The following is an 18,858-nucleotide window of genomic DNA, read 5'->3' as shown; positions in this document are numbered from 1 at the left end:
AAGTCATGTTGACTTACTATAATATAATATAGATTTGTTTATATATGGTGTCACTAAACTCAATAAAAACGAATGTTATTGATGATAAGAATTTAAACTTAATGGTTTCCGTTAAAAGATTCAAGAAAAGTTGACGGAATACTATATATTATTATTATAGTGTTTTGATGAGTCGACGTGGAGATCGGATAGGTACTTGATACATTTTAACGAGTTCTGTGAGACTTCAAAATAAATCCAATTATATTACTATATTTTTTAGATATAACATCACAATCAAGATTTTCTTTTTCTTTTTTCCTTCTTCTTACTCTACATATTCATTTATAACAAATATTTCATCATCATCGTCGTCATCAAGATTCATATATGTCTAATCAATATCATTTTTTAACATATACTACTACATCTTTCACTATATTTTCTACACGTTCTACCTAATAAATTTCCGATTTCTCCATTCGTTTCCTTATAAAAAAATTCAAATAATTTATTTGCCATTATCACAGAAATAAAGTGATAATATGCGAAAAATATGACAAAATCTTACCATAATTATGAACAGAATAAAAGATTTTGATAGGATTAAAACTCTTCCTCTTCTATTCATCATCTTTCTCTTCTTTATTCTTTCTTTGCATCAACTACTACAAAACATATCTATCTAACTCCTTATTTATTTATCAACAAATAGGGGTAGATTGGTCTTTGGACTTTTGAATCTTTCCGTGATTAATTAGCGCGGAAGTTTAGGCTTTTCGCCCAAAAAATTACTGGGCAGGTGACTAAAAAGAGCGCAGAGTGCTCACAATTTATGTTCTGATTTTGGTCGTCCAAGACTCGATCCAATGATTGTAACAAGTGATTGTTACATACTCATATTTATCATCGGCCCAAAATTTTTTAGAGATATTATATATGAGTTTCGTATGTTCAGTATGAGTTTCATTCATTTCAAATTCATAAATAATATTTGGTTGAGAAAAATTTATTTAAAATTAATTACTGAACTCACTCACATGATATGATATGAGTTTTTTGCACAGCAAATAAAAGTTAGGCACGAAAGGAAGGACATGAGATGGAACTTAATGTTATTATTTTCATTATTATTTATATAATTATATATAAATGACTTAAAATATACAATAATAATAATTTAATTAATTGAAATGAGCGATTCAAAAGTATTATGGGTTTTTTTCATAAATATCCAAGTGTAAAAGAATTTTTGTAAAGATGCTGTCACTTTTTTAAACAAATTGCAAAATACAATGTTTCAAAAAATATTTAAAAAACTACGAAGATTGCATATGCAACCATACTGCAACTGCTAACAACTATATTTGCAACCACAAATGCAACTTTGAAAAAGTCTGTTGAAAATTATATTTAATTGCATAATAAGTTGCAAGTAGTTGCAAATGACGAAAATAATACCCCTACGGGGCCAATACTAATATCACAAAACCAACCAAAAAATCAACTAAAAGCAAATATGAAAATCAACTAAAAACAACCAACCTTCAACCTCATCAAGAAATCACGACCCACACCACCACACTCATTAAACCCTCCTGATTTCTCAAACACCCACACAACGATCAATTATACCACCACACTAATTAAACCCCCTGACCCTCTCAATTTCCCACACACACAGCGATCATTTATGAAATCAAATTTAATGAATACTACTACAAAACTAAATGGCTCAACATCAGCATCCTCGTCTTCGCCACTCTCGTCGTCATCGCGCTCATCCTTTCCGCCGGCTGGTGCTACAATTGCCGCCGCTAATGAAGCTCCGATCCTGATTATCGGCGGACTCCTCCGCTTTCTTCAAGACAACAACATCTGTCTTTTGTGATATTATCTCAGTTTCTTTTGTTTTGATTTGTAGAATGACCATTAAGTTAGTGAAAAGCTCATGAAAGTTACAACCGGGATTTTGAAGGATGACGTGGAAGTGTCTAGAGAGAGAAAGAGAGTAAGAGGAGCGAGAGGGAGAGAAAGACGAGAGAAGTAAAAAAAGAAATGAGATAGGGGAGATAGTATTTTTGAAATTTAATTGATTGTATGTATTAAAAGATAGTAAATTTGCAAGATTTAAGACAAGATGGTATATTTGCAAATAAATATGGAAAAGATGGTATATTTGTCAAATTCTCAAGTATTTTTAGCTATGAGTTGTTGATTAAAGTACTCAACTAAACACATAATATAAATAATAATATATTAATCCTATATTATTTTCCTCCGATTCATACATTTCATACATTTCAAACGAACACTTGATACAAGGAATCATACTCGAGTCATGTGATTTTACTCATATTCGTTCAACCTGCGAAACAACCCATCTCGAGTAATTTGGTCATCTTCCACGATTCTATATGATTCTTACGAGAAAGGATAAAAAAAATACATTTCGTATAAATATAACTAAAAGAATATTCAGTAATAGAATTATAATAATTTTGTAGAGTTGGGTTCTGTATAGTACTAACTTATTTGTAGTCTTTGTAGACCAAATAATCTACCATCGGATCATAACACCAATGAGTACATGAGATTTAAGGAATAAAATAATTATATTTATATTAATTTCAACAATTGTATATGGATTTGCAGGACCATATATCTTGCAACTGTAAAATTAAATATCCCGTATATCTTGTATACATCATTATTCCGTACATCTCTCCTAAAAATCTTCAATTACAAAAAAATCTCATCACTGTTAATAAGCCTGTAGTACCATCGTAGTTTGCATCTGTGTTAAATATCCGAGCATAGCATCACCTCCGAACTATCATCATCGACCTCAATTATGTTTAGAGGTCAGTTGCAGAACATCCCACCCAATTATTGCCATCGTCGTCTCCTATTTTCACTGTATGCATATGCAAACTAAACATGAGCGAAAGTGGGTTTTAATTGAAGAACAAACGAATGTCCACTTGATTTTTTGGAATAATATTATTTTCGAGATGCATGTCATATGTTTTAGTCAATGGAGGTGCAACATGATGGAGATGAAGATCGAGACTTGGTGATGAACGAAGTGGCAAAACAAGAAATATAGAAGGCAGAAATAACGTAGACAAATGGAGGTACAACACGATGGAGAAGAAGATCAAAAATCGGAGATGAACGAAATGGGTAAACAAGGAAGATAAAGTACAGAACTAACGCGGAGTATGGAGATAGATAAAACAACACGAAACATAACTGCTGCCTTTTGTGTAACTTGTGGTTGTAACTGTTAAAAATCTAACTGTCGTATTCTATACCGTATATCTAATATTAAATCAATAAACATAATTTAAAAAGTAATAAAAGGAGTTTAATAAGAATCGTCAGATGATAAACAATGAATGGCTAAGATGTTGGTCTACAATACTATAAATAAAATGTGGTCTACAACGAACTTCTCTATGTATATAAAATAAAAATATAATAAAAACAAAATAATAGGATAAGAAAATATCATATTATATCCCTACATGATATTAAATAGAAATTGATAAAATATAAAAAGAAAAATATTAAAAGTAAACCTTTTTAAAAGTTAATATAAGGCAGCGTGAATAGAAGAAAGAAAATTATTCAAACAGCTATATATTATAAGCAAGGAAGAAAAGTTACTTAAACCACCAAGCATTATTGCATCCAACATTCATTTGGTAACAAGTTTACATAACCAGACTGACAACATAATACTAAAGATACATAATACTAAAGATAAAAAGTTTTACTGAACTATGATCCGGGTCACTCATCATATCATGATCTGACGGTTGAAAATCCAGCTGAAAGAGACAGGCAGCTGCACAGCTTTCTTCTCCTTCCCCTGAACCTTCTCCTCAACTCTCCTTATTTTAGCAGCCAAGCCACAAACATATTCCTGAGCCTTTCTCCCCTGATCCGAAAGCCCCGTCATCTTCTGCACATTCCACTTCTCCACGAGAAAATCAATTATTTCGCAGTAATCCCATGCCGAGTAGACTCCAATCTGCTGTGCCACGGCTGTGAAGTGCTTGAAGAGCAGAGTGTCCGAGCCATCATACATTGCATGAGCTGGCATTTGGATTTTCTTCCTCATCATATCAGCAAACGCGATCACTGTGGTGTCAGGATCAATCTCAGCCAGCTTCTCCACGATTTTGGTGTAGGCAGTGGCGTGGCGTTTCTCATCGGAGGCAATGTTGCCACAGACCTGAGCTAGGCTCTTGTCACCGTAGTGCCGAGCGAGTTTGGCTGTGTTGGCATGGGAGATGAATGTTGCCCTCTCTTGAAAAGATGTGTAGATGAAGCCCATGTAGGGACAGTTCTCTGTCTTTGTATCCTGTGAGATAAATGCAACACATGAGCGTTCAGAAAACATTTATAGCTGAACTGTGGCTGATTTAGATTCAAACATCAATATATATTCAAACTGTGTGGGGATATTTTTATAATTTGCAAAATTTAGAGTGATAAAAAAATATAAAAAATTATTTTAGGGAGACACGTGCCCCGTGCCTCTCCCTGAATCCGCTGAGTAATCAAGTGTGAGATTAGTTTGGTTACCATTCCGGAGCCAATAAGATACTGAATAGTCTTCTCAATCATCCTCATATCAACTCGGCCAGAGAGATAAAGATACTTGTTGAGGAGATCGCCATGGCGGTTCTCCTCAGCAGTCCAGGCCCTGGTCCATGTTGCCCAAGCATCAGGTGCAGCGCCAGTCTCATCCTTGATGCCATCACATCTGTTAAGCATGGACATGTAAGTTGGGAGTGCCTCTTCAGTGATCATGTCTCCCACCAGAACAACGAAGTAGTCGTCGGGGATCTCCTTGGCCCGTTCCCTGATCTCCTTCACTTGCTCTTCAAATCCATCAGACGTCGGATCAGGCAGATAGTCCTGTGGCTGCCATGAGTTCTCAACGGATTTCAGATGCACCAGGATGTTGTCCCTGGCCCAACCTTCCAGAGAGGTGAATATCTCATCCACGTGAGGCCTTGGAGCCTTCAGCGTATCAAGCACCCTGCACCAAAACATAAACACGCTCATAAAATAACATCGTAATGATCACCTATTCACACAGAGTAGCGCTAATTGCACAAATTGTGTACAGAAAATTTGTACATAACGAGTGATGAGTTTTAATTGGGATTGTTATGTAAATACAGACCTATTTCAATTAATACTCACCACAAGTTATCATATACAACACAACACAATTATGTGTATCAAGTTTTTTTCATTAACATTAGTAACATCAATTAAAACACGCCATTCTGATTATTTAAAAATATTTTCAAAAAATTTAATTACTAAGTACCATTTACTTCTTTCGGTACTTATGTGTATTTTCATGTAGGCCCTAACAAAGTATTTACACTTGGACTTATATAAAGAGCAGTGCTAGGTGCACATAATTGTGTACAGAAAATTTGTACATAATGATGTGGCAAGTGATGTGGTGAGTTTTAATTGGGGTGGTTGGTGTAAATGCAGAGGGACCATCCAATTAAAATCTGTCACATGTCATTATGTACATGTTTTTGTACACAATTATGTGCACCAAGCATTTTCCTTATATAAATTACAGTAAGAAACAAATGAGCAGGTGCATGTAATTAAAGATAATAACTGAGTAAATACATTTTTTGACAGATAATATTACTCCCTCTGTCCCATTTAATTCTATACGTTTCTTTTTCACTGCTCGACACGCACTTCAATGCTCTTGTAAAATATAGTTCTATAATTTATTTTTAAAATTTTCTTTTTCTGAATAAAAATATAACATTCAAACTTTTATTCAGAAAAGAAAAATCTTAAAAATAAGTTATAGAACTATGTAAAACAGGAGCATTAAAGTCCGTGCCGCGTCCCCGTCCCCCAATGTATACAACTCAGGGGGACGGAGGGAGTATATATCAGCATATAATTCCCTATTATACAGTTAAATAAATATCAAAAAATAAAAAAACCGGTATTCCAGAGAAAATATTATATTTGTAGGTAAAAAAATCAGTGATCTGTACTTCATATGTAATGAATCCCAAAGTCCAACAAAAAATAGATGTTCAATATTATAAATTTATAATTTAAAAATATATGGTATACACTGACATATATATAGATGCATGTACATGATAAATGTGATAACTACAGCAAAAAAATTCAGAAATTTGTCAAAAAATTCAATTAAAGTTGAAACATGTTAGATCTGACATAAAACTTGCAGATTTTAATCAAAATAAGCAACAAAAAAACATGAGAGAGAGAGAGAGAGAGAGCGCTGACAGGGGGCTAGCATGAAGAGTTGAAGCCATGGGCACGTTTGATCTCACCACCCTCCCTACTTGAGGAGGAGCCACCCTTGTGAAGCTGTTTCCTTTTGGGCACTGCAGACTGAGGGCGTTCAATTTCATAGCCATTTTTGCTTCTTTTTCTTCTGAAACAACAGTTTTCTGTATATATTAAATGTATATATCTAGAGATCTCGCAGGAGTTGAAGTGATGAAACATGCAATGCTACTATGCCCTTTATATACACACACCGCTTAGCAAACTGCATGCCCCCGGTTTTTTCTAAATTCCATTTTTACCCATACTACTATGTGATAATATGTGACACAACAGCACAAAAACCATGGGCAAATTGGGCACACAACTTTGTGCGTGGCATTGATTGCATAACCCCCACCTACACTTGGCACTACCAGAGAAAATGTGTTTGCATGCATGGTTCCGTTACTTGACCATAGTATGATCGAAATGTCTGGGCCCACTGAAGTAATAACTGTGCATGTCTCATATTTTTGGATGTATCTCCAAATTTAGTGGCTAGTAATTTCCATGACAGCCTACAGTTGCACCTACCCTCGTATGTATGTGGGCTTGGTTAAATTTGGAAGACGTTTTTGAAATATACACGCCTTTTATCAGTTCATTTTTTGTTGATCAAAATCTCATGGTACATTTCGAAGTATTTAATGTATCGCTACATTTTTATTATCAAAAAAATCATTGTATATTTTTGAGTATTTAATTTATTAGTTCACCTTTATTGATGAAAATATTATTATAGATTTCAAGTATTTGCATAGTTATATGTTCTATGTTCTTTCACTAATTGTAAATTCTTTTCTTTAAATATCAATTGACTGTTGTTTCAATAAATTCTAATTTATCTTCATGTTGTTGCAAAATTTAGAATTATTGCACTTTTAACCAATTTTTAAAATCGAACTATAGAACCACTAAGGTTTTGCTAGAGAATCCTAAACTTTAAATAAATTTTCAGGATCTAAATCTGAATATATGTTTTTTACATCGTTGTGTGTGTTCAAAAATAATTTTAAAATATAATATATAATTAAGCACGACATTTTTTGCATGTGCAGTTCTGCTGCAGAACCCTATTAATAGAAGAAGGTTAAGGATTCAGGGTTCTAAAAAGAACATAACCCATATGCACACACAAACATATACACATATACATATATACATACATACATATGCAGTGATTCAAGTGAGAACATTTTGTTTGTGAGAATAGTGAGTACAATTGTTCTGCACTTCTTAAAAAGTGCAGAACAATTGTTTTTGAAAATTTTCAATTTTTGAATATTGTATTATTTTAGAACAGAATTGTTCTCACACTAAAAAATGTTCTTAAAACCCTTAACCTAAGAACCCTTAGAACCTTCTAGTATTAATAGGAACTGCACATGCAAAAAATGTCGTTTTCATGTATTATATTTTAGATTTATTTTTAAACACACACAAACGATACAAAAAAACATGTATTTAGATTTAGATCCTGAAAATCTAATTTAAATTTAGGGTTCTGCAGCAGAATCTCAGTGGTTCCATGATTCTATTTTAAGAACCGGTTCTCTCTTGAGTGCGACCCTATATATATATATATATATATATATATATATATATATATATATATATATATAGAGTGCTACTCCACTACAAACCCTCTTATTCTACAAACTAAAAACCATGCTGCAATATTACTAAATTATAAACACAATATCACTAAATCTTTTAACAACCCCACCTCCATCTCCATCTTCTCAAACTCTGTCTTCACTCTCGGCAACTCCATGTCCGCTGCTCCCTCCACATCTGCCACCTCCTGCCGCCTCGTTCACGACTGCTATCTCTCCACTCCGCCTCCACCATCACTACCAACAACGTCCACCCCACCTTTACCGCCTCTTCCACCACCTTCACAGATCTCCACCTCCGCTGTCACACCCAGGCCAACACTACCGCCCTAATTTCACCATCATCTTCACCAACTCTGCCCCTCCCTCCATCACCATCCTCGCCCACTCTCCGTCATCATCACCTCCATCCTCTCTCTGCCATCACCACCTCCATCCTTTCCCTTCCCCTCGCCTGATCATTTCTCGACGATCTCTCTCTCTCTCTCAATCTCGTGGATTATAACGTTGGTAAAGCTTTAATATACCTGTTGATATATCTACAGAAATCGATGATTTCTGCTGTACAAATTAGTGATATGCACTTCAGAAATTAGTGATTTTCTCTTTGCGAAATGGTGATTGTGTTCCAAAAACTAGTGATTTCTCCTATAAAATTAGTGATTTGTTCAATGAGACTTCAAAACACAGAGTAATTACTTAGAACTCCGTGGAAACACTCTTAATTAGCAGACTTAGAGAGAAGAAGACGATTAACACGAAAGAGATGGGGGTTTTGGTGTGAGTATTAATTATGTTGTATGTATTGTGCGTGTATATCATTGGTTTAGTCTCTAGAAAACACGCTAGCAGACTGTTTAGAAAGTGGATAGGTTAAAGTAATTGGGCTGGGCTGGTATTTGATTGGATTGGGCTGTGGTTTTTAGTTTTTATTTAGAGGGTGGTTTGTATTTGATCATGAGCCTATATATATATATATATATATATATATATATATATATATATAGGCAAAAATTCAAGAGAGGGACATCTTATATAGAGTTACGTAGTAAACCTTTAATTCAATCTCCACCCTTCATTTGTATCTTATCCAACGGCTGTTAATAATTGTATAAAAACTGAAATTTTATCCAGCTGACCGTTTGACCCAACTGCTTTCTCTCTCTACTGTCTGCTTTCTCTCTCTACTGTCTGTGTCTCTCGCTCAACGCGCGCTCTCTCTCTCTCTCTCTCTCTCTCTCTCAAAGCTCTCTCTCGCACTTCTCTCTCTGTTCTTCCTCTCTCTCAAATCTCTCTCTCGCACTTCTCTCTCTTCTCTCTCTCTTTCTCTCTCAACGCAATTTCTTTCTCTCTCACAATTTCTTTCTCTCTCGGAATTTCTCTCTCTGCTCTGTTTCTTGCAAACGAACTATGGATTATTCTTACAATGGATCTGAAAGCATGATTTCAGTCGGTGATGTTCCAAGTTCATCAGGTTTATTGTTAATTATAATTGATTTTTCATTTTTTCAAGCTGCATATTGTTAGAGATTGTGTAAAGTTACAATTTTACAGTCATGTATGTTGATTAGTTATTTTGAATGTGATTTCGGATTGTATTGTTGAACTTGTATACTGGATTGATTATAATCTTGATAAGTTGTTTATGTTCTATCGTAGAATAGTATTCCATATGAGATTTGTATGTTCTTGTATCTTATAATTAATTTGGATTTGATTCTAATGTAGAACTGATTTTTTTATTTTATAGTTTACTATTTAATTAACGCTTCTACTATAGAATCAGATTAGGTGTTGGTGTTGTTATCTGCAATGTTTTTAATATTCATTCTAGTGTGGAATAAAATTGTTATGTATAGTTGAATGTGTTAAACTTCTAATGAATATAGTCCATTTCATGGTCCTAATCATTGCCAGATAGAGTGCTGCGATTATTACACGAGATTCGTGATGATATTAGTGAACAAAATGCAGTAAGGTACATTGGATTAATGTTATTATGTGCTTTTAGTTAGTTTTGTTTTTACAATTATCAATGAACTATTATTAAGTTTTATTGTTGCATATGATATTTGTCAGGAATGAACTATGGGTAACATTTCCTAGACAAGAGCAAGCTATTAGTTATCAAAAAGAACATAGCAATGTTTTTATATTTAGCTATCAAGACCATGTTAATGGTCAGAGGAGGTTTGTTGTTTCAAGCTATAAGGAGTTTTGGCGAAGGTTCTTATAATCTTTGTTTATTTGCTTTAATATATCTATGTAATTTTGATTTTTATGGTTGCTATAACTTATAAATTTGTCATGTAATCATAGGTACAAGAACATGATTCCCAAATATCGTCATCATTATGAAGTTATTCAGGAGGTAATTATGTTCCATTACATTATGTAGTATTAGTGTATTTTTATTTATCTAATCTGTTTTAAACTTTCATTTTGTGATTAGGGATTACCATGCCACCTTTATTTTGATTTGGAATTCAATAAGATCGAAAACTCAAACAACAATGGTGAGGAAATGGTTGATATACTGTTATCACTTGTTTTTGATTTCATGAATGAGAAGTATTCTATTGAAGGAGATAAAGAGTGTGTTGTTGAACTTGATTCCTCAACAGAAGGTATTATTTTGACATAAACAATCTTTTTTTAACAAATTATAATTTGGATTCTGATTCTGTAATTATACTATTATTGACAGAAAAATTTTCTCGCCATATAATCATTTGTTTCCCTAACACTGCTTTTAAGAACAACCGACATGCTGGTGCATTTGTTGGTGAGGTGTAATTCAGATTTAAATTACATTGTATTCATCAAGGTTTTGGTTCTTGGGATTTGTATTGTTTAATCACAAAACTGATGAAGCTTTCATATTTTTTTAAATTTCAGATTTGCTCAAGGATACAAAATGAAAGGGGAAGAGATGGAAGATTTGAAAAATTGTTCATATTAAAAGATAGGAACTCATCTCATGTGAATAAAGAAGTTTTTATTGATAGAGCAGTGTATTCCAGAAATCGATGCTTTCGTTTACCATTGTCTTCAAAAGCACGAAAGACTTCTATACTTGTACCTACTGGACGTTTTAAGTGCAGGTTAATGGTAAAATACTAGACTAAGACTCTGAGTTGTTATTTCTCATATGCTTATATTTGTTACTCAACTAAATGAAATGAAATATTCCTAAAATAGAGTGAGGAAGATATGTTTATGGCATCTTTGATCTGCAAAGTGGATGTTGATGTTCAAAAGATTCTTATATGTGAAATGGATATTGGTTGTTCAAACACTCTCCAATTTGCTACACAGGTAACTATTATCACGTCTGAAAGTCTTTTGTTTGATAGAATGTATCCATACCCCTTATAATCATTGTAATTTGCATATTTGTTAATTTTATTTTGAATTAAAATAAGATGTAATTTGATTCAGGTTCATGTGAACTTCCATAAAGATTATGGAGTCCCAAGAAATCTTCTGTCAAATTCTTGCATAATTGATTCGTCAAGAATATTTCAGACAGGGAGATCACTATTTCCACTATTGGATATGTTTGTAGAATCTGTTGCCTCCTTAGGAAATATATCAGGTATCCATTAAGTGATTTTGATTTATGTATAATTGAATATTAGAAACCTAAGAAGAATATATATTTATTGATATTTGAATATATAATCGTTTATATGATTAGTAGGTTGGATATTACATGTTCTTTTCAGGAAAAATTCACAGTTGGCATTGGTTTTCAGAGTATGGTATAATGTTGTATAATATGTCAAAAAATAGATACTGTGAGAGAATTGGTAGACAACACAAAAGCAATCATGGTACATTTTATCCCACTTAGTTGTATCTATTTTGATTTTATATTGTAGCTTTGAGTTTCATGATTTTATTTTAATTTGAAGTTGACTTGTACGTTGTAGTTATATATGTTGTTGATCTAAGAAGAGCTAGTTATTATCAAAAATGTCATGATCCAGATTGCAGAGGTATGAGTCACTGTATTTCTAAATTATGTGCACTAGAAGTTATAGAAATAAATGTTTGAAAAATATAATCAATTTTAAATAATCTTGTTAATGTTATAACAGGTTATCGCTCTCCACTACGTCCAGTTCCTGAAGAAATTGTACCTGACACAACTGTATTTTTTGAGGGTGTTAAGCGTCACAAAATTTATGAGAATAATGTTGATAACAAGACGATAGACAGCGTGGATAGCTGCTTGAAAGATGGTTGGTGGTTGGAAGCTGTAAAATTTGCCGAAAAAGTTGAGAAAAAGACACTAGATTTCGATGTAGTATCTTGAATCAAAATATGTATAGAAGCAATACTTTTTGCTAATGTAAATATGCTTGAAATAGTATGTAAATATTTGTGTTTGTGTCACATATTGAAGAAATTGTGTTATTTGTGTTCGAAACAAATGTAAATTTTGATTTTTTATGTACTTTTATATTGCAAAAGATTTTTTTGCAGAACATCAAAAATTCTTCTACTTAAGCACAAAAGCAATATAGTTGTTAAGAATACTGATACTTGAATACTTCTACTCTTGAATATAATTAATCATTTAATTATTATTCTCTTACAGAGTAGTTGTATTTGTGGCATTGTTGCGGTTGACAGGGGCGCCTCCACAATGGCGCCTTATTTACATTTTGCCATGTCTTCCTCCTCCTCCGTGGTGCCAGGCCCAGCCGAGTCCTCGTCACTCGTGGTGGAGCTAGTCACATAATCACCTCCTGCATACTTGCTTGAAAAATTTGCATGTGCAACTGAGAATGGTAAGGGTGATTGTGGCCTTTGTCTCTTAGTCCGCTTCCCTTTCAAGATATTGGAAGGCGTGCTCATCGCGACAAGATCGCCTTCTCGGGCTTCGTGTTGCTGTCATTGTGTTCCTCCTCCTCCACCATGAGCAAACACATTGTAGAGACAAGTGGAGGAAGAGAGAATGAAGAGAAAAAAAGAGAGGAAGATAGGAGAGAAAAGAAAATTGAAGATTATTCTATTATGGAATATCATAAATAATAATAAATAAAATAATAATAAAAATAATAATAAATGCTTACACTTAATTGATACAGTTGATTCATAACCAACTACACACTCCCTCCCCAAACCATACCCACTCCCTCCGTCAGTGTCACTGCAGCAAAACCGCTCCCTCGCCTCCGTGCCTCACCCCTCCGCACTCTGCACTCTCCCCTCTGCACTCTCTCCTCCCTCTCTCTGTCAAACACAGTAAAGTAACAATGGCGTCTTCTTCGAATCAAGGTAATATCATTAAATCAAAATTTGAGATCCAATTATGATCCGGTATTTATCTTCAATTTCATTGTGTTTAGCTAATATAATTAGTAGATTTGTACTTCTTAAAATCTGTGATTCTACTTGCACTGGTAGTTGTTTTTGAAAGTTTATATTTATTTTTGTTTGTGTTGTGGATTCTGAATACTGTGAGGTATCTTTTAAGTGTTGATTGACTTAATATCAGATTACATGTTTGTGTTGTACAGCTAAAGTATAGTAGATATGAGTCCTTATAGTTATATTATTGAACTTATAATTTTTTTTATGCTACTAGAGAATCATAGATAGTGGAAATTAAGTGTTTAGTTTGTTTTGAATGCAATTTTATTCTACTTTCTATTGAATTATAGTTTTCTTCTGACCAGGAAATTTACATAACAGTTGCAATAGATACAGTGATTTACAAGTTGATTCCACTGCTAATAACAATGATTTCACTGTTGAGTGTGCTCGTGATGATGAGGTTGAGAATTTTATCGAAGGTTTTGATGATTCGTTTAGCAGTAGTAGTGGATTATGGATACCGAAGGTTGATGACAACAAAGTGAAGCCTTATTCTGGTCAGATTTTTAGAGATATTGAAACATGTTTTAAGTTTTATGCTGAATATGGGAGGCAAGGTGGTTTCGATATTCGCAAGTCATCACAAAAAGTCAGAGATGGTATTGTAGTTTACAAGTATTTTGTGTGTTCGAAGGGAGGTAATCATGAAACTTCTATGTCGAAAGAATCTGATAGTAATTCGGATTTGTCTCTTGTCTCAAGCACTGCAGGAGTTGATGTAAGAAGGCGAAGAAGGACAGTTACAAAAAAATGTCAATGTGAAGCAAAGGTTCAACTGAAATATGGTGGTTTTAATCAATATATAATATCTTGTTTTGTTGAAGGTCACAATCATCCTTTAGCATCCACATCTGGAAAGCAATTTCTTCGTATCAATCGAACTATTTCCTCACTTCAACGTCGATTCATTTTAGATGCTGCTAAATCAAATATTGGTGCTCATAGAGCGCATAGCCTCTATAAATCTATAGCCGGTTCCTACACTGATATAGGGGCAACTGCTACAGATTTTCAGAATTGGGTAAGGGATATTAAGTTGTATATTGGAAAGCATGATGCGGATATGTTGCTTCAAAAATTCCAAAATAAGCGAGAGACATCAGATGCTGGATTTTCTTATGAGTATGAAACAGATTCGGATGGTCATCTTACTCGTCTATTTTGGGCTGATATTCCAGGACGCCAAAGTTATGAAGTGTTTGGTGATGTGGTCTCTTTTGATGCAACTTATCGCACAAATAAGTATGTTAGTTTTATATTTGTATAAGTTTATAATCTTTGTTTCATTTTTTCACCTCTGCTTTTGTATAATTTATATTGTGTAATTGTAGGTATGGAATGGTTTTTGTACCATTTATAGGTGTTGACAATCATTGGAAAAGTGTTACCTTTGCATCTGCTTTGCTTAATCACGAGGATTCGACAAATTTTACATGGGTGTGCGAGATGTTTTTGAAAGTCTTTCAGCAGGCACCAAAATGTATTATCACTGATCAATGCCCGGCTATGAAAGTTGCTATCAACAAGATATTCCCTAATTCAATTCATCGATATTGCATGTGGCATATAATGCAAAAGTTTACAGCTAAGGTAATCAAATACATCTGCCTTGTGGAAATTAAATGATTTTGATTTACTTGTTTCTGTTATATGTTTGTTGGTAATATAGATACTCATTAGTATGATTTGAGTTATTATATTTTATCATTTATTCTATTAGAGGAATAGATTAGTTGTACATTATCTACTTAATTCGATTATCTGTTGTGTGTTAGAAATACCTTCTCATTTGTATAAAACCATTAAAAATAATATTTTTATTATAGGTTGGTCCTGTTTTCTGTGCGGAATCTGGTTTTATGGAGAAACTTAATAAATTTGTTTGGTCATCACATTTGACGATATCTGAATTTGAACAAGGTTGGAATTCTGTGTTGGATGAGTTTGGATTGAGCGAACATGTATGGTTGAATGAAATGTACCTTATGAGAGAATCGTGGATTCCTGCCTTTTTTCGGGACAAGCCCATGGGAGCGTTGCTGAGAACGACATCAAGGTCAGAAAGTAGTAACTTTTTCTTTAATCATTTTGTGCAGAGGGGAGACACACTGTCAGAGTTCTATATATGCTATGAGAGTGCCATTGAGAAACAGATTTATGAAAATAAAAAACTTAATGATGGAGATAGATGTATTCCTAAAACTATCACTGAAAAAGAAATTGAAAAGGAAGCAGCCCAGCTTTACACTCGTACAATGTTTTACAAGGTTCAAAAACAGATTAAAGCTAGTTGTTTTCATATTAGTTTGGCTGGACAGCCAATTGTTGCTGATGGTGTTAGTACGTATATTGTACGTGATAAAACTTATGATGAGAAGTATTTCGAGGTTCAGTTTTCGTTCTTGACAAACAATGTGGATTGTTCTTGCAAGCTTTTTACTAGAGTGGGATACCTTTGTCGGCATTGTTTCTACTGTTTGGGTCTATGGGGTGTTGAACGAATTCCACATCAGTATTTGTGTAGTCGCTGGATGAGAAATGCAGAGGACAGATTTTGTAAATCAAAATTTTCAGATGTGATGGAAAGTACTAATGTACAGAACATTAGGGATATGTCAAAAAAAGTATGGACTGTGTTCCAAGGATGCATTGAATATGTTTCAAACAATGGTGATGGTATGCAGTTTTTATTTGATGAGATGAATAGTTTGAAAATAAGGGTTGAAGAAAAATTTGAAAGTTCCAGAGCTACAAAAGAAGATATGCTAGAAGAATGTTTCGGAGTGAGACCTTCAACTATAACTACTGTTCATCCACCACTCCAAAGTAATAATAAAGGTAGCCGAAAAAGACTTGTTGGTCCTGCAGAAAAAAGTTGTGATGGAAAGAAGAGGAAATTAAGGGTGTGCAAATTCTGTATGCTGGAAGGATATCACGATTCACGTACTTGCCCGAAGAAGAAGATGCAAAATCCAATCATGCAAGCTGCTAATAATTCTGTCGACAATATTAGCACTAACCAGACCATCAATACAGGTATTCTGCAATTTAAAGTTCTCTGCAATTATGCTTGTTAAATATTTTTATCTAATGGTAATTGAAACTTATAGATTGATTTCAATTTATAACTTATTTCCATATATCTGTTTTTAGGAATAATCAGCTAGTTTGCATGGATCATCGGACAAGAAGAAACAAGGATTGAAGCAAAAATGTGGATTTGTCAAGTTTATAGTTCTTAATATATTTTGCAGTGTAAATGAACAAATTTTACTTTGTTCATGAGATTAAATTACAAATTTTACTAAGCAAGAATGACTGTCTGAAACTCTGATTTTATACCAATGTCTTCTCACGGTGGAGATGTAACTATGGATTATTTTTCAATTGGCTTTATTGGCATAGATATGAATTTGCTTGACCAAATTTGCTAGGCTATACAGATTCTATATATGTACTTGAATGCACAAGCTAAAGACCAGGTTGTAATCTTTTGGCAGGCTGCCATAGAGAGGCTGCATATACGAGATGAGTAGGAGGGATGCCTTGTGATTCACATGGTATTTCGGAGTAAAGATCATGTAAATTATTTGGCTTAATGTACCATCCCTTGAGGCTTGGCCTGTTTCTAGGGTATCATGTAAACTATGATTCTAGTGTAGAACATTATAAAAATGTAAGTGTATTACAGTGAAAACCAAAATTCTTTTTAATAAATTAAATTATTCTACTATTGAATATTGATGTGAACGTTTTTTGGTTTAGGTAAAATATAATGATTCCACTAAAGAATACTATTATTAACTTACTAATATTAGCTTACTAAAATTTAGATGTATTACAGTCAAAACCAAAATTCTTTTTAATAAATTAAATTATTCTACTATTGAATATTGATGTGAACAATGTAGGTTTTTTGGTTTTGGTAAAATATAATTATTCCACTAAAGAATACTATTATTAACTTACTATTATTAGCTTACTAAAATTTAGATGTATTACAGTCAAAACCAAAATTCTTTTTAATAAATTAAATTATTCTACTATTGAATATTGATGTGAACAATGTAGGTTTTTTGGTTTTGGTAAAATATAATGATTCCACTAAAGAATACTATTATTAACTTACTATTATTAGCTTACTATCCATTTTTAATAACTTACAATCCATATGGAGATCAACACAAGTTAGTACATAACAATGATTATTTTATATATAGAATGATAGATAGAGCAAAACAGACATTACAAGAGAATATTTCTTTTAAAATTTCTCGCATCATATTCCAATATGTAGCAAATGAAAACAGACATTACAAGAGAGTAAAAATCTGCATCATTTTTACTAGCAGTTGATCACTATTCACAATCACTTTCAAACAGCAAATAGTTTTAAAGCTGTACTCTAAATATGTGCCTCTAAACACTGTTCCATACCATTATAACAGCAAACAATGAGTATTCACATCACTTTCAAAAATAAGTACTTGCTTCACCTCACTATTCACATCCTTTTCAAAGACAAGTATTTTCTAAGACAAGTACTTTCAAAGACAACTACTATTCATCTTGGTTGACACAACGACTTGATCTCATTCACCATTTTGTTTTTGTACAGATTTATTGGTGAATATATAATCTTTGAGGCATAAATCTGGCATGCCTTCTCCAGCTGTTTTTTCTGTTGAACTCCCTGCATCAATATATTGATCATTTAAACTAGTTAGTTTGTCTGGAGCATAAAGTATTCTAGAACTGAATAGATAGTAGAACACTGAATACCAATAGTATTAGAGTAAAGTATCTAAATAGCATTTTGGTGATACTATAATTTAATTATTATACAACTCAAATCAGATATGGAATGGTCTTACCTTTTCATATGCAAATTTGCATTCCCAGTTCCTCAATCCATTGCCTTTGTAGGTTTCCATATGGTTAATGGCAAACACTCCAGAATCCACCTTGTTATACATTGTTCGCCATTTCATATCTAGTCGAACAATTGAAACGCTGCCCAACTGTTTACTCTTGGCCGGACTGCTTGTTTCCAAGTAGCTCACAAAATGTTGTTGCTGAAAACAAATTTGTGGTCAATACATATAACACAACTAATAGTTACAAATAAAAGTAGAAAAATACCAAGCATTCCGGTAATCCATCATAGACTGCATTGCTGCCATCTGCAATTCTATTGTTGTCAATGATCTCTATTGATGGATTTTTAATGTTGAAACAGACAACATAATAGTGGTCTACATCATGGATTGGGAAAAATATCTGCATAAATAAATGTGAAATATATATATTTTAGTCTATCTATGTTTGTGTTTTTGTGTGAAACAGAAATTATTTATTAAATGATTTAGAATGTACCAGATCGATATCATCAATTTTTGTATCATGTTTTAGAAGCCATATATTTAATCTTGAACAAAACCTTCTATACTTTGCTTTAGCCTCTTCAGGAGTCTCAACATGGTTCCTTTTTGTCAATGACATCCCA

At 33.3% G+C, this 18,858-nt stretch overlaps 4 protein-coding genes across 4 annotated transcripts; 2 read left to right on the top strand and 2 right to left on the bottom strand.

Annotated features, from left to right (window-relative positions):
* Positions 1 to 3,649: 3,649 nt before the first annotated feature.
* Positions 3,650 to 6,518, bottom strand: LOC108208286 (palmitoyl-[acyl-carrier-protein] 4-desaturase, chloroplastic). The gene is made up of 3 exons (XM_017378805.2): positions 6,304 to 6,518; positions 4,576 to 5,035; positions 3,650 to 4,351 (listed from the first exon to the last, which is right to left on the bottom strand). The coding sequence occupies exons 1-3, from the start codon at positions 6,435 to 6,437 to the stop codon at positions 3,785 to 3,787; spliced, it is 1,161 nt and encodes a 386-aa protein (XP_017234294.1). The 5' UTR covers positions 6,438 to 6,518; the 3' UTR covers positions 3,650 to 3,784.
* Positions 6,519 to 11,183: 4,665 nt separating this feature from the next.
* Positions 11,184 to 12,360, top strand: LOC135150491 (uncharacterized). The gene is made up of 5 exons (XM_064086819.1): positions 11,184 to 11,282; positions 11,406 to 11,562; positions 11,693 to 11,800; positions 11,900 to 11,965; positions 12,068 to 12,360. The coding sequence occupies exons 1-5, from the start codon at positions 11,184 to 11,186 to the stop codon at positions 12,283 to 12,285; spliced, it is 648 nt and encodes a 215-aa protein (XP_063942889.1). The 3' UTR covers positions 12,286 to 12,360.
* An 871-nt stretch (positions 12,361 to 13,231) lies between these two features.
* On the top strand, positions 13,232 to 16,519 carry LOC108207310 (protein FAR1-RELATED SEQUENCE 5-like). The gene is made up of 5 exons (XM_064086818.1): positions 13,232 to 13,253; positions 13,655 to 14,594; positions 14,684 to 14,942; positions 15,179 to 16,388; positions 16,506 to 16,519. Exons 1-5 carry the CDS (start codon positions 13,232 to 13,234, stop codon positions 16,517 to 16,519), a joined length of 2,445 nt encoding a protein of 814 aa, XP_063942888.1.
* A 1,397-nt stretch (positions 16,520 to 17,916) lies between these two features.
* LOC135150490 (uncharacterized) lies at positions 17,917 to 18,854 on the bottom strand. The gene is made up of 4 exons (XM_064086816.1): positions 18,729 to 18,854; positions 18,495 to 18,632; positions 18,227 to 18,427; positions 17,917 to 18,045 (listed from the first exon to the last, which is right to left on the bottom strand). Exons 1-4 carry the CDS (start codon positions 18,852 to 18,854, stop codon positions 17,917 to 17,919), a joined length of 594 nt encoding a protein of 197 aa, XP_063942886.1.
* Between the last annotated feature and the right edge of the window lie 4 nt (positions 18,855 to 18,858).

This window comes from Daucus carota, chromosome 2, assembly GCF_001625215.2.
Source record: "Daucus carota subsp. sativus chromosome 2, DH1 v3.0, whole genome shotgun sequence".
In the NCBI taxonomy this organism is placed as follows: Eukaryota; Viridiplantae; Streptophyta; class Magnoliopsida; order Apiales; family Apiaceae; genus Daucus; species Daucus carota.
This window is presented reverse-complemented; position numbering and strand designations above follow the sequence as displayed.